This window comes from Apostichopus japonicus, chromosome 19, assembly GCF_037975245.1.
Source record: "Apostichopus japonicus isolate 1M-3 chromosome 19, ASM3797524v1, whole genome shotgun sequence".
Taxonomy (NCBI): domain Eukaryota; kingdom Metazoa; phylum Echinodermata; class Holothuroidea; order Aspidochirotida; family Stichopodidae; genus Apostichopus; species Apostichopus japonicus.
In genome coordinates, this window is record NC_092579.1 from 29,092,360 (window position 1) to 29,116,346 (window position 23,987).

Below are 23,987 nucleotides of genomic sequence, written 5' to 3' on the forward strand. Positions count from 1 at the left end.
CTTCCTTTCCCCCACTACCTCCCCCCACTACATTTCCCCTCCACCACTACATTTCCCTCACGTATCCTCCTCAATTAACGTGACTGTCGTCTGCATGATTTACTTTGATTCACATTCACTCTGGCAATGAATGTTTCCTACATTGAATGAGCTGTACTGTCATTACTAAAGGCATAACATAACATACCCCCATTAACGTAACCCTCCCATCAGTACCCCCAGTGACTTAACCCTCCCTTCTACTTTTGTAGAATTCCGATAGGGTTCGGTTGAGCCACGCCTCATCAACCATCTGTCACCTTTCAACGTTACTAGCATTTACTCTTATATATTCGTCTGGTCACCTGAGCAATGCCGTCACTTCATTCATTCACTAAAAATAATGCAATTGTGAGTTATCATGTCCTAACACATAACACAGTGGAACACAGTAGAAAATCAATTGAGTCCGACTTTGTTGCCAAACACTAATGGAATATTTCTTACTGAAAACATAAGTTCTCTCTGTTTGGAGTTTTAATTTTCGTGAAGGAACCATCACCTGTTGTTTTGAAAATATATATTCAACTAGAGTAACACGATGTGGTTTATGGTAAAGAACTTGTATCGTGAGGTGTACACGCCAAACTGGCTTTCTCAATTTGTACATAATTGGCCGCATATCAGCTACAAAACGTTTACTAAATACAATTCAACATTTGCACCGTATGATGACAAATATGTTGAAGTGAGTATCGCAAATTGATTTCTTCACTTTTTTTTTTACAATATGTTTCGTTATGGTTAGGTTAGCCAGTTTAGGCCCAGGCTATACCGCCCATACCGGTGGCAGTAGGCCTAACCTAAGGCTATTGACCTAGCGATATAACCATAGGACTATAGTAGGAGTAGTCACTAAAGTACACCTATAGAAGGAAAGCTATAGCCTGGCCTATTTAAAAAGACTGGCCTTGCTGAGACCTAAATTATTGTAGCCTTAGTTAGCAAGTGTTTAGCCATACCACGACAGTTCAATTTATAACCAGATAAAATGTAGGGTACCCGGCCTGCGCCTCCTACATGTACAGTACAACATTGCACTTTGTAGTAACTGACAATTGACTTCATACTTTAGTATTTACCTAGGATAGGCCCCTTGCTTATGGACCGTACCGTGACCAAACAATTTCCAGTACTTTGAATACGAAGGATTTACAGAAATCACTAAACAAATGGAAATGCTGTTAGAAATATTAAATTAATACTTAAAAACATCACACATCAAACCCTTGATAATTGTAGCCAATCTGTTAAATTGGCTTTAGCTTGGAGTTGTAGCCATAGGAAAAGTTTGAACATATTCTTTTACAGTACTAATGGGACTGAAAGTTCATTATTCATTTAATGATGCCATGATATTCATGCTTAAAGTCACATCTAGGTAATGATGTAGTTTATTAGTTTGACTATCCAACTTTCATATCAAATACAGAATTAAATGTTGACAACTTTGAATCGTTCAATGATGTTAATTTACATGTAGGCTTCTTGTCAATAGGATACTGATATGAAAAGTGGCAGGGTTATAAAATATTGAAAATAATATCTGTATATTTATTTAACCATACTTGGTTACCAGAAATGAAGGGAGGTCGCTAAGTCCTAGTTTGATCAGTGGTTATCATACACATCTACAGTAGGTTATTTGTTTAAAAGTTGGTAGCTTTGGTATAACAACAGACCAGGTGCAAATTACTCAGTGATAACATTGTGTTTGTAAAAATAGTGTGCTGTACTTTTCCTGTATGAAACTATATGTTGTGAATATGAACAGAGGACTGTAACGACTGTTGGATGGTTTTCGAGCAGTTATATAGAGTAATTGTCTACAGATATGCCTATTGCACTTTATTTCATCATATCTTTCCTCATGTGAGGTTAGACAGTGATGACTGATTGTCCAGAAGAGTGATAAATAGAGCATAAATTGTAACTTCTGAAATATTTTTGAAATAATTAATGTGCATCGATTCAGGCCATCAGAAACCATTTTCCAAGTCCTGCAATCGGTCTGTACCGTAGATACTGTAACTGTGGAATGTAAAATATTAAAGAACATTTACATTCATTTTGGGTTTCATATTTGAACAATTTATTCCAATTGTCACTGCTCAGTATGAATTATGTTTGAACATAGCAATCTTACCTACTTGTTTCGAATGTTATGTTTCATTGAATTGAACTTGTTTCATTAAATAAGTAACTGTATTTAAGCTTTTAAAAATCATGCAATTAATGGCAGAGGATTATAAAATGTAACAGTATATAACTGGCATAGCAGAATACACATTTATATGGAAATAATTTGTACAGTAACAGTACTGTCCACAGTATAGTTGTCAGAATATGTCACTGTATTACATTTGTTATTGTTCAATCGTCCGTACCGTTGGACAATGTCACATCTCTCGATTTCAAGCATCTAAGTGCACAATTGATCATAAAAAACACTTTCAGGGTCACATGTACTGTAAGGAAGTGTTGATTCTACTGATAAGCATTCAGCTAATTGACTCTACAGTATCTATTGACATCAATGGTACATTCACCTTTTCCTTATTATTGCATGTCTGCTGTACACAGAGATGACAATCAATTTGAATAAATGTACAATGTGGATCATATTTACATTCTACAGTGCATTATCCAATTGAAATTATAGCAAGTTGTATATATATATATATATATATATATATATATATATAATACATATATATTTATATTTATATATATATGTCATATGTACAGTACTGTACATATACATTCAGAAGTACACATTACTGATCAATAAACAGTTGAATGTGCAACACAACAGCTCTGCATTGTAATGTCATCATAATGATGAGGTCCCATTGTATTACAAGAGTGTCGTCACATGATTGATGCCTGTCGGTCCTACTTCCTGGCTGAGGACAAAGGAAGGATTACTTGTGCGTAATTGTTATTTCCTGTCATTTTCATCCACTGCCCGAGTAATTTATCTCATCTGTAATGATGGAACATATATTACCTGCCCTAGGTTGTTAAGTAGTATATTTAAGATATAGATTAACACATTTTTGGTATTTAAAACAAAAACTGAGCAAGTGAGAAAACGAAATCACTTTTATACAAACTGTGTAGATTATGGTTCATGTATAAAGTATATGTATGTTTCACATTTAATATATAAATTTGCATAAAACTCATTGTTCAAGGGTGATGCCATTTGCTCCTATGTAAATACCAAATTGTAGTCTCATGTTGGCTCATGAATGTTACCTAGGGGTCAGGTCACATTTCACCACATATTTGCATACAATATCATGTAAATTCAGTACCATGCAGAATACTGTGTGTGCTACAGTTGTATTGTAGGCTATAGTAGAAATGTCTCCTGACACCTACAGTACAGGTAGCAAGCTTTATCCTTATTTTGCAGTAGTTAAAGATGAACGATAGTGATTTTTCAGCATCGACGAAAAAATACGATTTTATTCAAGAGTATTCTAGTTGGTTTTCATATTACACATGTGAAAATTCAAGTCAATCCGATGTTGGGAAAGGCTTAAAAAAAATTCCTAAACTCGTTGATTTTTTAAACAAAAATTGGGCTTTTCGCGAAAAGCAATATGATGATCACGTGATCTACAGTGACATGTGACGTCATTATGATGATAACAAAGTGACGGCTCGGCGTAGTGTAGTTCAGCAGTGTGCACTTAGTGTGTAAGTTTAGTTGCAACCTACTCTATATTGGACTCGACAAACAACCTAAACCACTAGCAAAATGCCAAGAAATTGCGTTGTAGGGGGATGCAACAGAACGAATGTGGACTCTACACTAAGTTTTTTTTTTCAATTTTCCAAGCGGAAAAATTAGTGAGGGATAACGGAAACTCTGGATACGATTTGTGAGGCCAGAACCAGGAAAGACTTCATCGCACCAGGAGTTTCTCATGGCAAGAATGTGAAAGTTTTTTCTGCCCACTTCACAGACGATGATTGGGATCCTAAATATTTGATGCAGAAAAAGTTGAATGTGTCAGGAAAATTCAGACCGCTGTTAAAGACCACTGCAGTGCCAACAAAGCGGACGAAGAAAAACACGGATTCGCCTATGAAGAAAAGACGTCGTCTTTCCATCATTGTGTGGCAAGGTCACTAAAGTAAAAACAGTTTGAAAGATTGATGCTTTTATGCCGCATTATTTATATATATCCCGATAAATGCAACAGTAAATGTTGGAACTGGAAGACATGTCAGACGTGAACAACCTAATGACTATGTGAGGAGATAATCCACGTGCAAATTTCAATTGGGGCATGGACGTCGCTTAGGCAGAGTTTTTTTTGGGCAGAGATGTGTTCATACCCTCCAAACCACTTTAAATGTAATACGAAATGTGTGTATATGCCAGTGGCGGCGGAACCGGGGGGGGGGGCTTGGGGGGCTCAGCCCCCCAATGAAAAAGTTGAGGGGGCAAATGCTTGATAAGCCCCCCAATATTTACCAAGGCTCCGAAACGTGCATATCTGCCCATTTTTCAATGCATACTTGTCGATCTGTCCGATGCACACGTATACTATATAGGTGTAATAATTTAAGTAAAAGCTGGGGGGACCCTCGGCCTGTCCCCTGGCTATAGACCACATAGTCAGCCCAACCGTGTCTTCACGCCCCGTGAAAAGTTGAAGCAGTGAGTGTGAGTACCGGTAAGCGCAACACAACTTCGTCTTAAGCCAATGACTTGCCTCATTTCAGCCAGTTCTCCAACATCCCCTTATACTACACTAAAGAACGTCTTTGCGAGTACACTACGAGTAATAGCTACTCTCTTAAAACACCATCGAATATACAAATTACAATGTTTTTACAGACTTTTGCGTGCAATCTGAGAAATTGCAGACTTGAGACCAATATTTTTGGGCTAGTTATTCGCAGCATAAAACACTCGGGAAGTGCCGTTTCCGGCCACCTGGGGGTTTGAAAAACTGGGGGTTTGAAAAACCCAAAATTTTATTGTAAGCTCCGCGCCAACCCATGGTGGCGCTCCGCTTAGATAGTCTCCACACATTAGCCCCCCCCCCTCCCCCAATAATGTTTCCGTTCCGCCGCGCCTAGTGTATGCTCGAGCGAAACAAAACATCGTGTAAGTATTACTTACTCTAGCGCACACTGTCACTAATGTTTGCACAGTGGGAAAGTACCGTTTGCAGACCTACGTGAAGTTGTGCTAGATACGACTCCTCCTGAAGCCCAAACCACGAGGCATGCATGTGAATAAACGCAATAGGTATTGCATGTAGTGAGAAAATTGTTCGAGCTAGACTAACTACTCGATTGAGTTCAAATGCGGTTGTATTTCAAGCTCAATGAAACCTTTCTGTTGGATTTAATGACGCAAGGAACGTTTATGTTTTTCAGTAGGTCTAGTGCATACAAGCGAATCTACTTTGTTTAGAACTTTGGATTTTCTTTCGGATGTTATACTAATCTACGTTTGAGACTATCATCACTATTGTTATTGTGCCAGTTTGACTGGTAAGTGAGCACATTCATACATCACTCTGTATAAAACCCGCCAAAAACGTGATCTTGAGATTTACGTTACTTTGGGTCAGCTTGCGAGTTACCTCTTCAGATATTGGGAAATCGTTGCGAAATTGCCGCAAATTTCGTAAAAAAACACTTGTAAACACGTGGTGAAGAAATCAAGAAACACCATGATATTCATTATCTATTTGTGTCTTGAACATTACGCCGGAAAATTTATCTAAAATAACAGTTATGCTGACACGAAATGCACGCACAGCTCCGTACTGAACAGTGCACAAACAGAAAAGATCATCACAGTGACGTCATTCACTGACATGAGGGCTGTTCAAGGTCGTTGCAGTGTTTGCAAATTCCTAAATTACGGGGACGACAAAACGATGTTATAATTCCCTTTTTTATAACTTTCCGGTGTGCTATTTGAAAAAATTAAAAAAATATGTTGCTTGGTAACATATAAACTACATTATATATGAAAATGAGAGATTTTTTTTCTGTCACTATCGTTCTACTTTAAATATAGATACAGTATGCTATGGATGTTGGCACCTGTTATTTAGGAAGAGGTAACTTGAGTTGATCAATTTTAAATTTATCCAAATTTACATGGTGTACTGATTTTTTGTCTCAAGGGAAGGACTGACTCCTGACGGATATAGATTGCCAAACTGACCAGGATTTGAGGGATCAGGTTAGGATTTACAGGGAAGAAAGGAAATCACCACTTAACAGTTGAGTGGTCAATGTAGTAACCTTATTTGTTTAGTGTAAGCAACATGTTCCTGAATAGAATAGAAAAGAATTGAAGTTGACCCTGAAAGTACCTGTAGCATATATACATGATGTGCTAAATACTGATTTGCCAATATACAGTGCTGTACTGTGTATTGTATAGCTCTGTACCTGTCTAGTACTTACAGTAATACTGTGCAATTTATGCATAATTTATGTGGTAGACAATTGTGCATACTGTACATCCATGGCATCATGATAATTACTCATTCCTAGTCTTTATTTAAGCACAGTTTGTAGTTCTATTTTACCTAAATACATATAGTACTAATTAACAAGCTGCATTAATGCATGGATCAAAACTCGATTTAAATACAGCCCAATATGAATAGCTGCCAGGTTGGATGTTTATTTTTGAAGACTCACTTGTATACACTACAGTATTACCTTGCATGATCAATTATTATGAAGATTGCATTCCAGAATATCCACAGAGCATTGATAGTTGATACAGGAATGACCTGCTGTGGGGATTTCATGCATGACTGTTCATTTTAATTATCGTGGTGCTCCCATTGGTAGAAGTGTCACCCACCTGAAGTTAGCAGGATATTCTGCTAGCAGGATATTCTGTGTACAAAGTCAACGTGGAAATTTGGGAGTTGCAGCGTGTACAAAGTCAATGAGAAAACTTTTGTTGCCAGGGTGACCAGCGACATGTGACAAATAAACGCTAGATTTGCAAAAATAAAACCACAGAAAACACTAACTTGTGTACTGTTTCAAATAATACGTAGCACTGATTCATATGATGGGTGGTCAAGTGATCATTTTTAATAACAAGTTATAACGGTTTATCATGAAATTATCATGGCTAATTAGAGTCAAATTGCATAAGCTTAACATATTTATGCCGCACCAAACATACTAGAATTTGATAGATACGACCACTGGCTTCGTAGCAGGAAACATTTTGACCCCCTCATTGCCGTCCGTATCCCCAAAGAGGGCCCTATTCTCTCGATAGTCGTAATATCAGTATAGTACTAAGACTGTCTAATTACAGTCAAATTGCATAAACTGAACATATTTATGCCGGACCAAAAATACTGGGTTTTGGTAGATACGACCCCTGGCTCCCTGACAGGATACATTTTGACACTCCCATTGCCGTCCGTATCCCCAAAGAGGGCCCTATTCTCTCGATAGTCGTAATATCAGTATTGTACTAAGACTGGCTAATTATAGTCAAATTTCATAAACTGAACATATTTATGCCGGACCAAACATACTGGATTTTCATAGATACGACCCCTGGCTCCCTAACAGAATACATTTTGACCCCCTCATTGCCGTCCGTATTCCCATAAAAGGGCCCTATTCTCTCGATAGTCGTAATATGAGTATTGTACTAAGACTGGCTAATTATAGTCAAATTGCATAGACTGAACATATTTATGCCGGACCAAACATACTAAGTTTCCATAGATACGACTCCTGGCTCCCTGACAGGATACATTTTGACACTCCCATTGCCGTCCGTATCCCCAAAGAGGGCCCTATTCTCTCGATAGTCGTTATATCAGTATTGTACTAAGACTGGCTAATTAGAGTCAAATTGCATAAGCTTACCATATTTATGCCGCACCAAACATACTAGAATTTGATAGATACGACCACTGGCTTCGTAGCAGGAAACATTTTGACCCCCTCATTGCCGTCCGTATCCCCAAAGAGGGCCCTATTCTCTCGATAGTCGTAATATCAGTATAGTACTAAGACTGTCTAATTACAGTCAAATTGCATAAACTGAACATATTTATGCCGGACCAAACATACTGGGTTTTGGTAGATACGACCCCTGGCTCCCTGACAGGATACATTTTGACACTCCCATTGCCGTCCGTATCCCCAAAGAGGGCCCTATTCTCTCGATAGTCGTAATATCAGTATTGTACTAAGACTGGCTAATTATAGTCAAATTGCATAAACTGAACATATTTATGCCGGACCAAACATACTGGATTTTCATAGATACGACCCCTGGCTCCCTAACAGAATACATTTTGACCCCCTCATTGCCGTCCGTATTCCCATAAAAGGGCCCTATTCTCTCGATAGTCGTAATATGAGTATTGTACTAAGACTGGCTAATTATAGTCAAATTGCATAGACTGAACATATTTATGCCGGACCAAACATACTGGGTTTTGGTAGATACGACCCCTGGCTCCCTGACAGGATACATTTTGACACTCCCATTGCCGTCCGTATCCCCAAAGAGGGCCCTATTCTCTCGATAGTCGTAATATCAGTATTGTACTAAGACTGGCTAATTATAGTCAAATTGCATAAACTGAACATATTTATGCCGGACCAAACATACTGGATTTTCATAGATACGACCCCTGGCTCCCTAACAGAATACATTTTGACCCCCTCATTGCCGTCCATATTCCCATAAAAGGGCCCTATTCTCTCGATAGTCGTAATATGAGTATTGTACTAAGACTGGCTAATTATAGTCAAATTGCATAGACTGAACATATTTATGCCGGACCAAACATACTGGATTTTCATAGATACAACCTCTGGCTCCCTAACAGAATACATTTTGACCCCCTCATTGCCGTCCGTATCCCCAAAGAGGGCCTTATTCTCTCGATAGTCGTAATATCAATATTGTACTAAGACCGGCTATTTACAGTAAAATTGCATTAACTGAACATATTTATGCCGGACCAAACATACTGGATTTTCATAGATACTCTCCATGGCCCCGTATCAGGAATGATTTCGACCCCCTCATTGCCGTCCGTATCCCTAAAGAGGGCCCTATTCTCTCGATAGTCGTAATATCAGTATTGTAATAAGACTGGCTAATTATAGTTAAATTGCATAGACTGAACATATTCATGCCGGACCAAACATACTGGATTTTCATAGATACGACCCCTGGCTCCCTAACAGGATACATTTTGACCCCCTCATTGCCGTCCGTATCCCCAAAAAGGGCCCTATTCTCTCGATAGTCGAAATATCAGTATAGTACTAAGACTGGCTAATTACAGTAAAATTGTATAACTGTACATATTTATGCCGGACCAAACATACTGGATTTTCATAGATACTCTCCATGGCCCCGTATCAGGAATGATTTCGACCCCCTCATTGCCGTCCGTATCCCCAAAGAGGGCCCTATTCTCTGGATAGTCGTAATATCAGTATTGTAATAAGACTGGCTAATTATAGTCAAATTGCATAGACTGAACATATTTATGCCGGACCAAACATACTGGATTTTCATAGATACGACCTCTGGCTCCCTAACAGGATACATTTTGACCCCCTCATTGCCGTCCGTATCCCCAAAAAGGGCCCTATTCTCTCGATAGTCGAAATATGAGTATTGTACTAAGACTGGCTAATTACAGTAAAATTGTATAACAACATATTTATGCCGGACCAAACATACTGGATTTTCATAGATACTCTCCATGGCCCCGTATCAGGAATGATTTCGACCCCCTCATTGCCGTCCGTATCCCCAAAGAGGGCCCTATTCTCTCGATAGTCGTAATATCAGTATTGTACTAAGACTGGCTAATTACAGTCAAATTGCATAAACTGAACATATTTATGCCGGACCAAACATACTGGGTTTCCATAGATACGACTCCTGGCTCCCTGACAGGATACATTTTGACACTCCCATTGCCGTCCGTATCCCCAAAGAGGGCCCTATTCTCTCGATAGTCGTAATATCAATATTGTACTAAGACCGGCTATTTACAGTAAAATTGCATTAACTGAACATATTTATGCCGGACCAAACATACTGGATTTTCATAGATACTCTCCATGGCCCCGTATCAGGAATGATTTCGACCCCCTCATTGCCGTCCGTATCCCTAAAGAGGGCCCTATTCTCTCGATAGTCGTAATATCAGTATTGTAATAAGACTGGCTAATTATAGTCAAATTGCATAGACTGAACATATTTATGCCGGACCAAACATACTGGATTTTCATAGATACGACCCCTGGCTCCCTAAGAGGATACATTTTGACCCCCTCATTGCCGTCCGTATCCCCATAAAAGGGCCCTATTTTCTCGATAGTCGTAATATCAGTATTGTACTAAGATTGGCTAATTACAGTCAAATTGCATAGATTGAACATATTTATGCCGGACCAAACATACTGGATTTTCATAGATACTCTCCATGGCCCCGTATCAGGAATGATTTCGACCCCCTCATTGCCGTCCGTATCCCCAAAGAGGGCCCTATTCTCTCGATAGTCGTAATATCAGTATTGTACTAAGACTGGCTAATTACAGTCAAATTGCATAAACTGAACATATTTATGCCGGACCAAACGTACTGGATTTTCATAGATACGACCCCTGGCTCCCTAACAGAATACATTTTGACCCCCTCATTGCCGTCCGTATCCCCATAAAAGGGCCCTATTTTCTCGATAGTCGTAATATGAGTATTGTACTAAGATTGGCTAATTACAGTCAAATTGCATAGATTGAACATATTTATGCCGGACCAAACATACTGGATTTTCATAGATACTCTACATGGCCCCGTATCAGGAATGATTTCGACCCCCTCATTGCCGTCCGTATCCCCCAAAAGGGCCCTATTCTTTCGATAGTCGTAATATCAGTAAGTACTAAGACTGGCTAATTACAGTCAAATTGCATTAAATGAACATATCTATGCCGGACCAAACATACTGGATTTTCATAGATACTTTCCATGGCCCCGTATCAGGAATTATTTCGACCCCCCGCCCCATTGCCGTCCGTATCCCCAAAGAGGGCCCTAATCTCTCGATAGTCGTAATTTCAGTATAGTACTAATACTGGTGTAATGTCCATGATATACAATGTGCTACCCCTTTAAGTAACTGCAGCTAGGCTCATTTATAATCTGTGGTCTCGTTGCTGTGGCCTTTTGACCTCTCTCCCTCCAGTAGTCTACTCTTATCTTTATACATAAACAATGTATGATTCACCCTGTTTGTTCTCACTGTATTAAATTCATGTACATATTATTATTAAGAAGTACTGTAGAACTGATTTAGAAATAGAACCAACAAGTCGAATACAATATACTGTCAGTGCATTTTTTTGGAGTAGAGAACTTTACAACTCGCAAATTACGGTCAAATTGCATAACCTTAACATATTTATGCCGGACCAAATATTTGCACAATGCTGGATCAAACTGCTCCAACGTTTAATACAGGGGATTTTGAAATGCAGCGTTTGGTCAAGACAAATTGGTGAAAACGCGGAATACCATGTCCCCACCACTGAAAAAGTTGATGGGGACGCGTCCCGCTGTCCCCACCAGGATCTGCGCCCATGTATATAACACCCGTGCATATATTAGCACCCAACAAAGATTGGCTAATTGTTAAAGTCTGCATGCAGGTGCATCGCTGGAACATTTTCTATGGGTGTAGGGTATCATTTTGCCGACTGAACTTGAGTTATGTGCCGACAATCCGACAATGCGCGAATCGCCAACAGAGCGCGAAGCGCGACGTCGACAACGTGGGTGCAGGATTCGGTTCTATCACCACTGGTGGAGTTCCTGGGCGATTAGGATGATTAGTTCCTTAAAGAGGATTCCTTATTATAGGCGGTTACAACTGTTGAATCTCACCACACTGGAGCTTAGGAGGTTACATGGGGACTTGATCCAGGTTTTCAAGATTGTGTATGGTTTCGACAATTTATCCTTTACCGACTTTTTCATGTTTGCTAACAGTAGTTGTACTAGAGGTCATTGTCTTAAACTCCAAAAGTCGCATAGTAGGATTAATATTCGGCATAATTTTTTTTCTAATAGGGTTGTGAATGAGTGGAATGGTTTGCCTGAGAAAGTTGTACTTGCAAGTATAGTGTCAATGGGTTTAAGAATGCTTTGGACAAGCACTTTAAGCATTGTAATCGGGTCTGAGTGTTTGTGTCTTCAGTTTTTTTTCCTCTCTCTATAGGGTCCTTGATGGGGACTTAAGTGTCCCTCCTGATCCTTTTTTCTACTAAACTAAACTAAACTAACCAACTAGAATAAGTAAACACAACAAGCACCGTGGTCGAAGGTGAACACATTTAAATCCTGACTGTGGTCTAGGGAGCATACTACTAATAACATCACTAACATCATAATGTAATAATATGATAATATAATATAATAATTATAGTTTCCTAATTGCATGATAGACAAAATAATATCAACGTATTGTAGCGGGAAAATAAATGTTAATGTTATTTATAAGGTTAAGGCTACGCGTAGCTAAAAAATTACTCAAGTACCGTATACGTAGTGTAAGCACTGACATGTGGAGAGAGTGTAGTCGGCAGTTCAAATGGTCATTGAAGGCCGGTTATTGGGCGTATATGCGTACAAGTTGACTTTGTTTGTGGTCACTCGTAGACAAATTCGGATCGAACCGCTGTTTTAGAAAGAGGTACTGGCAACATTTGGGAGCACTCATCCAGATGGGCCCGTGGAAAATGTGTGTCCGGCATGACGTAACTGGAAATTATAATGCAACCAAAGGTATAGCTTACCAAGTGGTGGCCAAGGGCATGTCCCTACTAGATGCTCACAGCAACCTCGCTACTTTAAAGGGTTTTACGTCGTACAATAAAACATAGTGATATGATGTTACTGGTTTATGGCCCGGTTGTTAATTATGCCAAATAATTATAAGTAGTTAAATAGTAGCAATTAAATATAAGTAGTTTTTTTTATCCTACATACTACATGCGTGTCGTTAACTGTGTACATATTGAAGTATATCATGTAGTATAGACAATTACATCCGACCTAGCTTATAAATGTTGCGATAGTATCGTGTATTTGGACCAATTTATTTATGTATTATAGACCATTGGCCCAGATAGTATGAAACAACAAAACTTCGTGAGCATATACTGGTACTCCAAGGTTTAACTTATAAGCCTATGGTAGTTTTTACTGAAAATCAAGGTAAGCCATTTCGACAAATCATCATAAATTACCAATCACAATGTAAGTAAGTACTCAGAACTTCAGATCCATAACCAGAAAGAAGAGGTCAAAATAAAGGAAACGAATCCTCATTATTTTTTTAAAATTAATTTTATGCACAGATCTGGCTTGCTCTTAAAAATTGGTCCCGTTTGGCGTTTACATGACCCTCTAAACCAATTTATGCTGAATAGCAATACTGCACGATTTTGAGTTTTCTATAATACTAAAGATCTTAAATGAAGTCATAGTGTATTTCCAATGTGTTCCCAAATGATCACCAAGGCAGTTATATTTTGTTCAACGTTGACTGTTAGCACCTATTGAGCTATACCCAATTCCATTATAAAGTACGTTAGGGCAAATAATATAGTGAGGCGGTGCAATTAAAATGAGACCATATCTGCCTATAGCATCTACCACGACGAGATGAATTTTATGTTACCATATCCCTGACCTTAAATAGCACCCGTTCAATGTCCCACCGTTGGGCTCCACGAAAGTTACTTAAGTTAATAAGATAAATGGATGAATAAACAATACAAAGAGATATATTACTTGTATGTTTGTTTCTCACATTTTTTTAATCGGTGTCGAAGGCGAACTGGCGAAAGGAATCTATGTAGTCATGATTGTATGTGTGTGCGTGTGTATGTCTGTGACGCTGCTTCTAAACACGATAAGTAAAGAACGCAAATGTCTACAATACCTGACATGTATGTTGCCCATATTGTTCTTAGTGCTGTTCCAAGGTCATTTGGGGTCAACAGATTCAAACAATGAAAACCTTGTAAACACGTGAACTTGATAAGACAAGGTCATTAGAGGCTCATATTTGGTATGTAAGTTATGAAAAATTTGGATGTAATCGGCAGCCGCTCTTAAGTTAGATTTATACTATTATAACCATCTTGGAAAGAATGGAGCCTTCTTTAGGGATATAGACGGCAATGAGGGGGTTGAGTTGTTCCGTATAGGGGGCTATAGGGGTCATATCTATCAAACTCCATTATATTGGCTCCGGCATAAATATGTGCAGGCTATTCCATTTGGCTGTAATCGGCCGCCAATCTTAGACTTTTACTTATATTACCACTATCGAGACAAAAGGGCCTTCTTTGGGAATACACACGGCAATGATGGGGTAAAGATATGTCCTGATACGGGGCCAGGGGTCGCATCTACAAAAATCCAGTATGTTTTGTCCGGCATAAATATGTTGAGGTTATGCAATTTGGCTGTAATCGGCCGCTAATCTTAGAGTAAAACTAATATTACCAATATCGATAGAATAGGGCCCTCTTTGGGCATACGGACGGCAATGAGGGGGGTCAAAATCATTCCTGATACGGGGCCATGGAGAGTATCAATGAAAATCAAGTATGTTTGGTCCGGCATAAATATGTTCAGTCTATGCAATTTGACTGTAATTAGCCAGTCTTAGTACAATACTGATATTACGACTATCGAGAGAATAAGGCCCTCTTTGGGCATACGGACGGCAATGAGGGGGGTCAAAATCATTCCTGATACGGGGCCATGGAGAGTATCTATGAAAATCCACTATGTTTGGTCCGGCATAAATATATTCAGTCTATGCAATTTGACTGTAATTAGACAGTCTTAGTACAATACTCATATTACGACTATCGAGAGAATAGGGCCCTCTTTGGGCATACGGACGGCAATGAGGGGGTCACAATGTATTATGTCAGGGAGCCAGAGGCGTATCTATGAAAATCCACTATGTTTGGTCCGGCATAAATATGTTCGGTCTATGCAATTTTACTGTAATTAGACAGTCTTAGTACAATACTCATATTACGACTATCGAGAGAATAGGGCCCTTTTATGGGGATACGGACGGCACTGAGGGGGTCAAAATATATTCTGTTAGGGAGCCAGAGGCCGTATCTATGAAAATCCAGTATGTTTGGTCCGGCATAAAAATGTTCAGTCTATGCAATTTGACTGTAATTAGCCAGTCTTAGTACAATACTGATATTACGACTATCGAGAGAATAGGGCCCTCTTTGGGCATACGGACGGCAATGAGGGGGTCAAAATCATTCCTGATACGGGGCCATGGAGAGTATCAATGAAAATCAAGTATGTTTGGTCCGGCATAAATATGTTCAGTCTATGCAATTTACTGTAGTTAGCCAGTCTTTGTACTATACTGATATTTCGACTATCGAGAGAATAGGGCCCTTTTATGGGCATACGGACGGCAATGAGGGGGTCAAAATGTATTCTGTTAGGGAGCCAGAGGCCGTATCTATGAAAATCCAGTATGTTTGGTCCGGCATAAATGTGTTCAGTCTATGCAATTTGACTGTAATTAGCCAGTCTTAGTACAATACTGATATTACGACTATCGAGAGAATAGGGCCCTCTTTAGGGATACGGACGGCAATGAGGGGGTCAAAATGTATCCTGTTAGGGAGCCAGGGGTCGTATCTATCAAAATCCAGTATGTTTGGTCCGGCATAAAAATGTTCAGTCTATGCAATTTGACTGTAATTAGCCAGTCTTATTACAATACTGATATTACGACTATCGAGAGAATAGGGCCCTCTTTAGGCATACGGATGGCAATGAGGGGGTCAAAATCATTCCTGATACGGGGCCATGGAGAGTATCAATGAAAATCAAGTATGTTTGGTCCGGCATAAATATGTTCAGTCTATGCAATTTGACTGTAGTTAGCCAGTCTTTGTACTATACTGATATTACGACTATCGATAGAAAAGGGCCCTTTTATGGGGATACGGGCGGCAATGAGGGGGTCAAAATATATTCTGTTAGGGAGCTAGAGGTCGTATCTATGAAAATCCAGTATGTTTGGTCCGGCATAAATATGTTCATTTTATGCAATTTTACTGTAATTAGCCAGTCTTAGTACAATACTGATATATCAACTATAGAGAGAAGAGGGCCCTTTTATGGGGATACGGACGGCAATGAGGGGGTCAAAATGTATTCTGTTAGGGAGCCAGAGGTCGTATCTATGAAAATCCAGTATGTTTGGTCCGGCATAAATATGTTCAGTCTATGCAATTTGACTGTAATTAGACAGTCTTAGTACAATACTCATATTACGACTATCGAGAGAATAGGGCCCTTTTATGGGGATACGGACGGCAATGAGGGGGTCAAAATATATTCTGTTAGGGAGCCAGAGGCCGTATCTATGAAAATCCAGTATGTTTGGTCCGGCATAAATATGTTCAGTCTATGCAATTTGACTGTAATTAGACAGTCTTAGTACAATACTCATATTACGACTATCGAGAGAATAGGGCCCTCTTTGGGCATACGGACGGCAATGAGGGGGTCACAATGTATTCTGTTAGGGAGCCAGGGGCCGTATCTATGAAAATCCAGTATGTTTGGTCCGGCATAAATATGTTCAGTCTATGCAATTTGACTGTAATTAGACAGTCTTAGTACAATACTGATATTACGACTATCGAGAGAATAGGGCCCTCTTTAGGGATACGGACGGCAATGAGGGGGTCAAAATGTATCCTGTTAGGGAGCCAGGGGTCGTATCTATCAAAATCCAGTATGTTTGGTCCGGCATAAAAATGTTCAGTCTATGCAATTTGACTGTAATTAGCCAGTCTTATTACAATACTGATATTACGACTATCGAGAGAATAGGGCCCTCTTTAGGCATACGGATGGCAATGAGGGGGTCAAAATCATTCCTGATACGGGGCCATGGAGAGTATCAATGAAAATCAAGTATGTTTGGTCCGGCATAAATATGTTCAGTCTATGCAATTTGACTGTAGTTAGCCAGTCTTTGTACTATACTGATATTACGACTATCGATAGAAAAGGGCCCTTTTATGGGGATACGGGCGGCAATGAGGGGGTCAAAATATATTCTGTTAGGGAGCTAGAGGTCGTATCTATGAAAATCCAGTATGTTTGGTCCGGCATAAATATGTTCATTTTATGCAATTTTACTGTAATTAGCCAGTCTTAGTACAATACTGATATATCAACTATAGAGAGAAGAGGGCCCTTTTATGGGGATACGGACGGCAATGAGGGGGTCAAAATGTATTGTTAGGGAGCCAGAGGTCGTATCTATGAAAATCCAGTATGTTTGGTCCGGCATAAATATGTTCAGTCTATGCAATTTGACTGTAATTAGACAGTCTTAGTACAATACTCATATTACGACTATCGAGAGAATAGGGCCCTTTTATGGGGATACGGACGGCAATGAGGGGGTCAAAATATATTCTGTTAGGGAGCCAGAGGCCGTATCTATGAAAATCCAGTATGTTTGGTCCGGCATAAATATGTTCAGTCTATGCAATTTGACTGTAATTAGACAGTCTTAGTACAATACTCATATTACGACTATCGAGAGAATAGGGCCCTCTTTGGGCATACGGACGGCAATGAGGGGGTCACAATGTATTCTGTTAGGGAGCCAGGGGCCGTATCTATGAAAATCCAGTATGTTTGGTCCGGCATAAATATGTTCAGTCTATGCAATTTGACTGTAATTAGACAGTCTTAGTACAATACTCATATTACGACTATCGAGAGAATAGGGCCCTCTTTGGGCATACGGACGGCAATGAGGGGGTCACAATGTATTATGTTAGGGAGCCAGAGGTCGTATCTATGAAAATCCAGTATGTTTGGTCCGGCATAAATATGTTCAGTCTATGCAATTTGACTGTAATTAGACAGTCTTAGTACAATACTCATATTACGACTATCGAGAGAATAGGGCCCTCTTTGGGCATACGGACGGCAATGAGGGGGTCACAATGTATTATGTTAGGGAGCCAGAGGTCGTATCTATGAAAATCCACTATGTTTGGTCCGGCATAAATATGTTCGGTCTATGCAATTTTACTGTAATTAGACAGTCTTAGTACAATACTCATATTACGACTATCGAGAGAATAGGGCCCTTTTATGGGGATACGGACGGCACTGAGGGGGTCAAAATATATTCTGTTAGGGAGCCAGAGGCCGTATCTATGAAAATCCAGTATGTTTGGTCCGGCATAAAAATGTTCAGTCTATGCAATTTTACTGTAATTAGCCAGTCTTAGTACAATACTGATATTACGACTATCGAGAGAATAGGGCCCTCTTTGGGCATACGGACGGCAATGAGGGGGTCACAATGTATTATGTTAGGGAGCCAGAGGTCGTATCTATGAAAATCCACTATGTTTGGTCCGGCATAAATATGTTCGGTCTATGCAATTTTACTGTAATTAGACAGTCTTAGTACAATACTCATATTACGACTATCGAGAGAATAGGGCCCTTTTATGGGGATACGGACGGCACTGAGGGGGTCAAAATATATTCTGTTAGGGAGCTAGAGGCCGTATCTATGAAAATCCAGTATGTTTGGTCCGGCATAAAAATGTTCAGTCTATGCAATTTGACTGTAATTAGCCAGTCTTAGTACAATACTGATATTACGACTATCGAGAGAATAGGGCCCTCTTTGGGCATACGGACGGCAATGAGGGGGTCAAAATCATTCCTGATACGGGGCCATGGAGAGTATCAATGAAAATCAAGTATGTTTGGTCCGGCATAAATATGTTCAGTCTATGCAATTTACTGTAGTTAGCCAGTCTTTGTACTATACTGATATTTCGACTATCGAGAGAATAGGGCCCTTTTATGGGCATACGGACGGCAATGAGGGGGTCAAAATGTATTCTGTTAGGGAGCCAGAGGCCGTATCTATGAAAATCCACTATGTTTGGTCCGGCATAAATGTGTTCAGTCTATGCAATTTGACTGTAATTAGCCAGTCTTAGTACAATACTCATATTACGACTATCGAGAGAATAGGGCCCTCTTTAGGGATACGGACGGCAATGAGGGGGTCAAAATGTATCCTGTTAGGGAGCCAGGGGTCGTATCTATGAAAATCCAGTATGTTTGGTCCGGCATAAAAATGTTCAGTCTATGCAATTTGACTGTAATTAGCCAGTATTATTACAATATTGATATTACGACTATCGAGAGAATAGGGCCCTCTTTGGGCATACGGATGGCAATGAGGGGGTCAAAATCATTCCTGATACGGGGCCATGGAGAGTATCAATGAAAATCAAGTATGTTTGGTCCGGCATAAATATGTTCAGTCTATGCAATTTACTGTAGTTAGCCAGTCTTTGTACTATACTTATAATTCGACTATCGAGAGAATAGGGCCCTTTTATGGGCATACGGACGGCAATGAGGGGGTCACAATGTATTCTGTTAGGGAGCCAGGGGTCGTATCTATGAAAATCCAGTATGTTTGGTCCGGCATAAATATGTTCAGTCTATGCAATTTGACTGTAATTAGACAGTCTTAGTACAATACTCATATTACGACTATCGAGAGAATAGGGCCCTCTTTGGGGATACGGGCGGCAATGAGGGGGTCAAAATATATTCTGTTAGGGAGCTAGAGGTCGTATCTATGAAAATCCAGTATGATTGGTCCGGCATAAATGTGTTCAGTCTATGCAATTTGACTGTAGTTAGCCAGTCTTTGTACTATACTGATATTACGACTATCGATAGAAAAGGGCCCTTTTATGGGGATACGGGCGGCAATGAGGGGGTCAAAATATATTCTGTTGGGGAGCTAGAGGTCGTATCTATGAAAATCCAGTATGTTTGGTCCGGCATAAATATGTTCAGTTTATGCAATTTGACTTTAATTAGACAGTCTTAGTACAATACTGATATTACGACTATCCAGAGAATAGGGCCCTCTTTGGGCATAAGGACGGCAATGAGAGGGTGAAGATGTGTCCTGATACGGGGCCAGGGGTCGCATCTACAAAAATCCAGTATGTTTTGTCCGGCATAAATATGTTTAGGTTATGCAATTTGGCTGTAATCGGCCATGTATGCATACACAAAGGTTCAATTACCTAAAAATATATTAAATACAAATTTGGCCTTTTTTTTTGGTCCCAATTTGACCGACAATGTATCCGGAAAACTGGCAACCCTGCTTCAACCAAATATCCTGCTAGCAGAATATCCTGCTAACTTCAGGTGGGTAGAAGTGTCACTGCAGTAGGTCTGTCTAGTATGTGTAGGTGACTGGTACGTATAGAAATTGCTAGTCAATGAGGAATCGGTCAGGCCATTCATCTGTATTTTCATTACTGTCCAGTGCTCAGGGGGAAGATCTATGCAGTAGCTTGGATGAATAAAACACATACAGTGATTATGGTGATATCAACCGGCAGAGAGTATGAAACAAGGAGATTTATATGGTGGAATCAACAACTTACAGAAAATAACATTTCTTTTTCTCTACATACAGTATAACAAAGTAAATCAGTCACACATGGTTAGTATATGTGTAGGCTTACAGTGTACTTCACTAATTACTTCCAAACCAGTATTACAACATAGTGTACTGAGCAGATGTGTTATCCAAGTTTAGGGGCACTGTACATGATGAATATGTCACATCATACTTTGAAAGACAGTTGCCGAGCATCATAGCTTACTGCTTACGGTAGTCTGCTAAGCTATCACCTGTACATTAGAACATTCATAGCATGTATACTACAAAAGACAGTATCCTCATCATCATAGGCTTACATTAATCTGCAAAATTATCAGATGTCATTTAAGCTGTAGTGCTGTACATAAGAACAACACAGTATACTACAAGAACAGCACAGTATACTACAAGAACAGCACCCTCATCATCCATGGGCTTACATTAATCTGCAAAGTTACCTTTGAAGTTCTACAAAAGAACGATCACAGCTTACTACAATAACAGCACCCTCATCATGGGCTAACATTTATCTGCAAAGTTATCATCATTAAAGCTGTACATTAGAACATTCACAGCACTGTATAATAACAGAACCCTCATCATGGGCTTACATTAATCTGTAAAGTTACCTTTGAATCTGTACATAAGAACAATCACAGCTTACTATTACAACAGTACCCTCATCATGGTATTTAGTAGTCTGCTAGAGTCAGTAATTTAAACTGCATGTATTAGAACCAACTGCCATAATTGACAGAACATCAAACTTTTTTGCTGACTGAAGCAATGCTGCCAGTTTCTTATTATGTTGTTTGAATTGTTTCTGGTTTACCTAAAGACAAAGAGTATTGAATCCAGGAAAAGATTTTTAACAAACACAGCAGAGTGTTTTGATAGTGTAAGGCAGTCTTGGTTTCACATTCTCATCATTTACAGAGAAAATAGTTAGTAGAAAATAGTTTAATCTGTCTCATGCAAAGAAGAATGACATTTGGAACATGAATTTTAAAACTCAAGGTATTTCTTGAAGATTTTTAAAGTAGCCTGTCCTTGAGGGGTGCTGACTGGATGCCCATACTGTGCAGTATACAACAAACAACGACAATGGATTGTATTGTAAAAATTTGAAACTTGTTTACAGTATAATGTATACAGGTTCTATATAGCTCTAGCCAAGACCTTGGTGGTATAAATTGATCTGAAAGGACTGTGAGGACAGGGTTGTAAATGGAATGTGTAGTGTGGAAATGCATAAAAGAGGTAATTTATCATGGGACCAGCTAGTTTATCCCTCTGCTTTTTATGTAGGTGAAATACAAAGGAATCCTTTAAAAAGCAGATTTCTTTGATGGTAACTTTATAAAGAATGGATTTGAAAAGTTAAAAGACCAGCTTAAAAAGTTCAAATAGTTTATATGCATCTGAGGCTTTATACTTGCTCGAAAGTATACATACTGCAGTTCCAGTCAGTGGTTAATTAATAAAAAGCCTTGACCAATTTGAAAGACAAATTGTGTAGTATTTTCTACTATATCCAGCTACAGTAGTCGCTACTAGGCAATTAACTTGTTTCTACATAGCTATGTATTCATTGTACAAGGTTTTAGAGGGCCAATTGGGAAAATTGCACAGTTAGTTTCTTGAGCAAATGGTCTGAATGGTTACAATTGTATCCTCTTTCAAAGATAACCTCACCTGCCCCCCCCCCCATACCCTCACCTTACTTTATTTCAGCTAATTACTATCCAAATCTCTCGAATAGTATACTGTAAAAAACATACATTCATTTCATAAGTAATTTAAGTACATGAAGATGGCAACAAGGTTGTTCACATTGTCATATAATGTCCCGCAGGCCCAAGCATCACATGAAACAAAGAATTCCACCAAAAAGACGGATGTTAGCGCAGGGTGTTGATAATTAGGGGGGAAAACCCAGTCAGAGTCTAATGAATTTAGATATTTAATGCCATGCAAAAGGAATGATGGACTAGTTTTCTGCTGCAGTAATTAATGAGCAGCAAAAAACACCCCAATAGGTGAACATCATAACAGTATACCCGCTAGCTATGACACTTGCAGCTAAATTGCTTATTGCTTATGTAGATCAAGTTTTCAAGCTAGAAGTTAGCATAAATTTGCAGATCTCAGAACTCTTTCAAGTGGTAAAAAGTCTTTGCTGCAGGTGGAAGTTTGATGTATTACAATCTTTTCCCTTCCAAAGTTTTTGAATCCCAAGTGGAATTTATGGGTGTATTTAAGATGAATGGATGATACATGTATATTTGACTAATTTGTCTCTGAATCCCAAGGCTGCGTGACTCAGTGTAATATTCTGTGAATATATATAGAACAGTTCTGTAGCCTTTTCTAATATTAAACTAGTGTTGCAAGGATACATGCATGCTCGAAGGACACATTTGGTACGTTACTAATGAGACTTTCATATAGTCCTGGAGATGAATTTAGCTATACGTGTACGAAAAGTGATAAATTGTGACGCATTAACGAAAATTGTAGAGTTTCCTTGTGTGTGTCTGCTGTGGGTTCTACTGTATCTGTACTCATGAAGAAAGAAACTTGTTTGAAAGTGTCAAGTGTTTGAAAGTGTAATTGTCGAGTTCTTAGTACTAACACAAATAAACAATGTATGCACGGAAATATTAAACGTTCTGTTGTCTTGCCTGATTCGTATTCTTAATTACATTGTACAATATTTTTCTACTTACTTAATAGAAATGAATAGTACTTGATTAATTAATATAATAGAATAATATTCTAGAAAAATATTGTACATATGTTCTTGCCATGAGTCCATGACCCTGCTCTACTTCGATACCCTTACCCCACCCTTACTCCTCACCACTCAAACATATACATCTCCCTATGATGCATGATGAAAACTAAATGTCAGTCTTATTATGGTAATTAATTCAAATTTAAAATACCCTACAAAGCTGCTAAATAATTAAAAGATCAAACGGTTAAAATTGACCTCTTAGACTTGACCAATCAAGTAGTCCCTCATGATTTCTTAGGGAGAACCATTGTAACTGTGAAGAGTGATCATTTTGTAAAGTCTGTAAGAAGACACTTCTCTCCAGCAAAAGAGAATGGTACCAGCAGGAAAGAGTAGAATTAAACTGTGGGCGGTTCAAGTATGGAAAATCTCATGGATCATCTAAGAGAGAGAAAGAGGTGGAGAAAGAAACACAAAGATAGCCTGAATGGATTGAATCTTCAATTGACACATTTATTATGACACAACATCAACTGGATGATACATACTGTACATGTGTGTAAGATAAAAGAGTTAGTGTCACTGCATGTGTACTGTATGT

At 39.0% G+C, this 23,987-nt stretch overlaps 1 protein-coding gene across 2 annotated transcripts in view; it reads left to right on the top strand.

Moving 5' to 3' along the window:
- Positions 1-366: 366 nt before the first annotated feature.
- Positions 367-23,987, top strand: part of LOC139960710 (protein tweety homolog 1-B-like) — a 68,237-nt gene continuing 44,616 nt past the window's right edge. For both annotated transcript variants that reach the window (XM_071959294.1, XM_071959295.1), the window contains exon 1: positions 367-727. In XM_071959294.1, coding sequence (XP_071815395.1) covers positions 581-727 — 147 coding nt within the window. In that variant the 5' untranslated portion in view covers positions 367-580. The remainder of the gene's footprint in view (positions 728-23,987) is intronic.